The sequence below is a fragment of the Chaetura pelagica genome, unplaced genomic scaffold, assembly GCF_000747805.2.
Source record: "Chaetura pelagica isolate M959 unplaced genomic scaffold, ChaPel_1.0 scaffold498, whole genome shotgun sequence".
Lineage (NCBI taxonomy): Eukaryota > Metazoa > Chordata > Aves > Apodiformes > Apodidae > Chaetura > Chaetura pelagica.
The window spans coordinates 60,633-61,869 of NW_009954218.1; the positions used below are offsets into that span (position 1 = coordinate 60,633).

The 1,237-nt window shown below is 66.8% G+C and overlaps 1 protein-coding gene across 1 annotated transcript in view; it reads right to left on the reverse strand.

Annotated features, from left to right (window-relative positions):
* Positions 1-468: 468 nt before the first annotated feature.
* Positions 469-1,237, reverse strand: part of DOHH (deoxyhypusine hydroxylase/monooxygenase) — a 4,513-nt gene continuing 3,744 nt past the window's right edge. Inside the window, exon 4 of the mRNA XM_010003415.1 lies at positions 469-785. Coding sequence (XP_010001717.1) covers positions 469-785 — 317 coding nt within the window. The remainder of the gene's footprint in view (positions 786-1,237) is intronic.

The window sequence follows — 1,237 nt, forward strand, 5'->3', positions numbered from 1 at the left end:
ACCCACCACAGAGGTGAGGAGGGACCCGGCTCAGCACCAGCACCAAGGGCTATTTCAAGGCATCACACCTATCAGAGCCAGTGCCCAAAACCATCCCTAGCCCCCAGCAAAGCTCAGGTGGGGCAAATCGAGCCGTTTCACCCTAAGCTACCACAGCAGCACCAGCCCAGAGCAGCCCCGGGCCCCGCGTAGCTGCGACAGGCCCCGGCGTGCGGAGCAGTGCCCACCTGCTCCAAGCCCCGAGCCAGGCTGTGGGCAAGCAGTGCTGGTCCTGGCAGGGGAAAAGGGGCAGATCCAGGAAACAAGGGGTGGTGGGGAGGGGGAACAAGTAGCAGCTCAGCCTGGATTTGGAAAATAGGCAACTATAATTGTGGCAGAGAGCAAATCCACTTCCTTCTCCACCGGGCACGGATCCACGTCGGCGGTGCAGGCCGTGCAGGCGCAGCGGGGGCGGGAGCTCAGCGGGGCTCAGGCAGGGGCCTGCAGCTTGCAGAGCCCATCGGCGTACTGGAACTGGGCACCGTTCTCGTACTCGTACATGTCCAGAGCCACCTGGCAGCTCTCCCGCACCACGCGCTCCTCGTCCTGGGCGAAGGCGCGCAGGGTCTCCAGGCAGGAGGGGCGGGCGATGGCGCCCAGGGCCTCGGCGCACTCGTGCCGCACCATGGGGCTCTCGGAGCGGCTGCGCGGCCAGGCCGTCAGCTGCGGGACACAGGCCTCGTGCTGCAGCTGCCCCAGCACGTACCCGATCTCGTGGCGGAACAGAGCGCTGCCCGCACGCAGCCCTGCGGGAGGAGGGTACCCTGAGCTGCTGCTGCCCCAGGACGGGCTGGCATGCACGGCAGCCCCCCCACCCAAAAGCCAGGGGAAGCCACGGGGCAGGCTGGTCTGGTGGTCAACACCTCAAGACCCATGGGGGCTTTTGGGGAAGGGGACAAAACACGCAATGGAAGGGCCATCCCACCCTGACCCCGCTCCCTGTGCCCGCACAACTAGGGCAGCCCCAGCCCCACGTGCCCACAGCCGTGCCCCGGGAACACCCTCCTGGCACAGCCCTGGCACTCTCGCCTGCCTTGGGGAGCCAGCACTGCCCCAGAGCTGCAGCAGGAGCTCATGGATCTCTGTGCTTGTGTCCCTGGTTCATCCCAGGTGGCTGCAGAGCCTCAGCCACTTCCCTCAAGCTGGGGGTTGGGCCCAAACAGTTCCCAGGCTGTGGCTGCCCCTTCCCCACCCAGCA